The 3564-nt window shown below is 33.0% G+C and overlaps 1 protein-coding gene across 5 annotated transcripts in view; it reads left to right on the forward strand.

The window, feature by feature from the left end:
- LOC110023529 (F-box/LRR-repeat protein 13) overlaps positions 1-3215 on the forward strand; it is a 64909-nt gene extending 61694 nt beyond the window's left edge. For all 5 annotated transcript variants that reach the window (XM_020722996.1, XM_020723000.1, XM_020722999.1 and 2 more), the window contains 3 exons: positions 1734-1805; positions 2471-2617; positions 2704-3215. In XM_020722996.1, coding sequence (XP_020578655.1) covers positions 1734-1805; positions 2471-2617; positions 2704-2888 — 404 coding nt within the window. In that variant the 3' untranslated portion in view covers positions 2889-3215. The remainder of the gene's footprint in view (positions 1-1733; positions 1806-2470; positions 2618-2703) is intronic.
- The last annotated feature ends 349 nt before the right edge of the window (positions 3216-3564 follow it).

Raw genomic sequence — 3564 nt, forward strand, 5'->3', positions numbered from 1 at the left:
TATATATATATATATATATTTATTTATTTATTTATTTAGAAGCTTACATCTGCCATTTACTTCCTGTTAAGTGTACGACCTGGGCAGTTGTTTTTGTTGGAGTTGCCATAGAAACGGTTATGAATTCTGCACTAGACTTTCTTTGCATAGGACCAAAATCAAGTTACAATTACTAGATGAATTTGTATAGTTCCATCACTCGTATTAGTAATTTAGTATCATGGTTGCATACAATGCTTGCAGGGATTGAATCTGTTAATACTCACTGAAAATCTTAGTGTTCTTTTATGTACAAAATTGTTATCTGAATACTAATTACATTGTTAATCCAAAATCATGTTGAAATTTGCTGGTGAACTTCAGTTTGTGGATTATCTGTTTGGTAATGACTGATAATATGAACGAGGCATTGGAGTGGAAGTTGAAATTGCTTCTTTTTAAGGATTTGATTATTGATAGCCAATCATTAGAATTTATGATTTGAGCATCGAAATGTGACGAATTAGGGATGAGTAAGCATTCATTTGACTCAACGCTGTTTTGAGCATTAAAATTCTGTTGTCATCACATAGAACCGCACCATATTGATTTGAAGTGTTTTCCAGGCACTTAAATACGATTATATAACATAAGTCAAGCTCACCGCAGCCCACATGTAAGCAACAAATATTGTTGGGCCTAGGGATGAGAATGATTTGATTTTGAGTTGATTTATTGTTAGGTTGAAATCAGACCCAACTTACATTAACAGGCTCAAAATTGGCTTTTGCATTAAAGTTGTTCTATTTTGAGCCGACTTAAAATTTAATCTAGCCTACTTGAAATCATTCATTTTCCTTTTTAAAATTTAAAAAATTTTAATTCACATTCATGCATTTTTATAATATCCATATACTTGCATACACATATGCATTTATTAAATTAAAAAAAAAACATATAATTTTTTATATTCTGAACTGATTTGAACTGATCCAAGTCCAGCTGATAATCAGCTCAATGATTGGACTGGGCTAAAATTTTGTCTCTTGGTTCGCTTTGTGTGGCTCAGTCAATGCCAAAAATTAATTCAATCTTCAAGCGATCTTTGATTTTAGCTAAAATTTCAATTTTATTTTGATCTTTGTATCTTTGTATCATATGTTACACGATTGAACTATCACATAAAATGGAGCTGTGGGTGGATGTATTTTCTGATATGAAGTTGTGGTAATGGAAGTGTCTTAATGACGCCTAAATTTAATTATATATATTCTGATTTCTGACTTGCTGTTAATGAATCCCGAAACTTTGGACAATCTATTCGATGAACTATTCTAATTTCCATACAATTACCTCATTTTTTTGTTTTCTTTCACTTTTATTTGCATAAATCTGAATCTTCTTTGAAAACATGAACTTTGTGCATATTCATATTGTTTCTTGTGCGCTCTACATGTTTTTAATGTTATTGGAAGCGATATATTTTGTTTTGCATTACTTGTACTCAAGTTGAGCCATGCATCGTATGGTTCTTTCAATGTTATCCATACAATTACCTCATTTTTTGTTTTCTTTCACTTTTATTTGCATAAATCTGAATCTTCTTTGAAAACATGGAACTTTGTGCATATTCATATTGTTTCTTGTGCGCTCTACATGTTTTTAATGTTACTGGAAGCGATATATTTTGTTTTGCATTATTTGTACTCAAGTCGAGCCATGCATCGGATGGTTCTTTCAATGTTTTTTTACAGGCCTTACTGGATTGACGCATCTGGATCTTTTTGGTGCTCGTATTACAGATTCTGGAACAGAGTGCTTAAGAAGTAGGTTAAGCCGATCTCCTGTTCTTTCATGGAATCTTCTCAATCTCTTTCTTTCTAAGTTTCTTTACGTGCCGCATCATCAATATTGATGGATCCTTTCCTTTCCCCCATTAAACTGGAACTTTTGATGGATTATTGCATTTAGAAATTCTGTTTTACTGATCAAAGGGTGCTTATGAGTGTTTCCTACCCCCTTGCCAGCATTTTCCTTCTTAGGATGGGTCCAGCTGCATGAACTGGGGCTATCTAAGCTTTGTAGTTTTAAGGAAGGGGAATTTACACACATACCACACAATTCTTATGTATTTACATATCTAATACCTATAGAATGATATTTACATTAATACCGCTTTGTTGTTATAAATCTATGCATGAAAATATGTATTTCACGTATAAAATATTAGTAGTAGTGGTATTTTTGATGTGATATTATATGCATGTAAATATCAAAGTTTAGGTGTTAGATATTTTAATATATAAAAATTGTGTGGTATGTACGTAAATGTCCCTAGTTTTAAATGATATACGTTACATCAACAATTTTTTCAGCTTGAGCTTTTTGCCTCTGTAACGAGTACGCAAATATAGACTGGCAACCATGTTGGGTCCTGCTCCGTTTTATCAAAACAATTTTACCATATTAAACTCTCTCATGAATTAACCAGATTTCAAGAACCTTCGCTCTCTTGAGCTGTGCGGAGGGTCGATTTCTGATGTTGGTGTGAAGAACATCAAAGACCTCACATCCTTGACTTTATTAAATTTGTCCCAAAACTTTAGCCTCACCGATAGGTCGCTGGAATACATTTCAGGTTCCTCTCTCAACTAAATCACTTATTTATAATTTATTATCATCAACCATCATATTTTTCATCCTGATTAAAGTTCATCAACACAGGATTGACTGCATTGGTTTCGCTTAACGTCTCCAACTCCCACATAACAAATGCTGGACTTCACTACCTGAAGCCCCTAAAGAATCTGAGGTCACTCTCTCTGGAGTCTTGCAGAGTTACGGCAATAGAATTAAAGAAACTTCATCTGTCTGCACTGCCCAATCTGGTGAACATCAGACCTGAGTAGGTCTGCTCTGAAGCTTGTAAATAGTTCCCGGCGTGGGAGAACTCTTTCCATCGTAAAATGTTATTTGTGGCCGATAAGAATTATGGCTGGAGTAACAACTTGTACATAGTGGTTAAGTTTTAGTTTGTTTGGTTATAAGGTTTGGAAGACTTGCGTGTTGCATGTGAAGAAACATATTTCGTAGTATGAATGAGTGCTGTTGTAAGCACTGATCTTCCTCACAGTTTGCAAGCCACCGAAACCTTGGAAACTTGGTTAATCTGTAAATATGCTTCCTGTCTTATGTAATATATGTGCTCTATCCTGATTTAATCTTCACTGTTCACATATTTTGTCTCATTTACATACATACTTATAATTCTTGTGTAATTTACGTTTTACTATTTTTAAAATATACCTTTTCATGCATAATTTTATGACAAATTTTATAGATGTAAATATCAAATTATAGGGGTTAGATTTGTAAATCTATAATATTTTGTGGTATATATATATAATCAAATTTGTTGTTCAACTATATATATATATTTTATCTATTGTGATAGAAAATTATCACTTTGATTGGAAGAAAAATTTTATAACACTATGCGGAGATCCGTCGTTGAAGTATCACACAAGCATGCTTATTATAGCTCCTCAACATGTGTATAACATTCAGCATCAAATGAGGGTACAT

This window comes from Phalaenopsis equestris, unplaced genomic scaffold, assembly GCF_001263595.1.
Source record: "Phalaenopsis equestris unplaced genomic scaffold, ASM126359v1 Scaffold000224, whole genome shotgun sequence".
In the NCBI taxonomy this organism is placed as follows: Eukaryota; Viridiplantae; Streptophyta; class Magnoliopsida; order Asparagales; family Orchidaceae; genus Phalaenopsis; species Phalaenopsis equestris.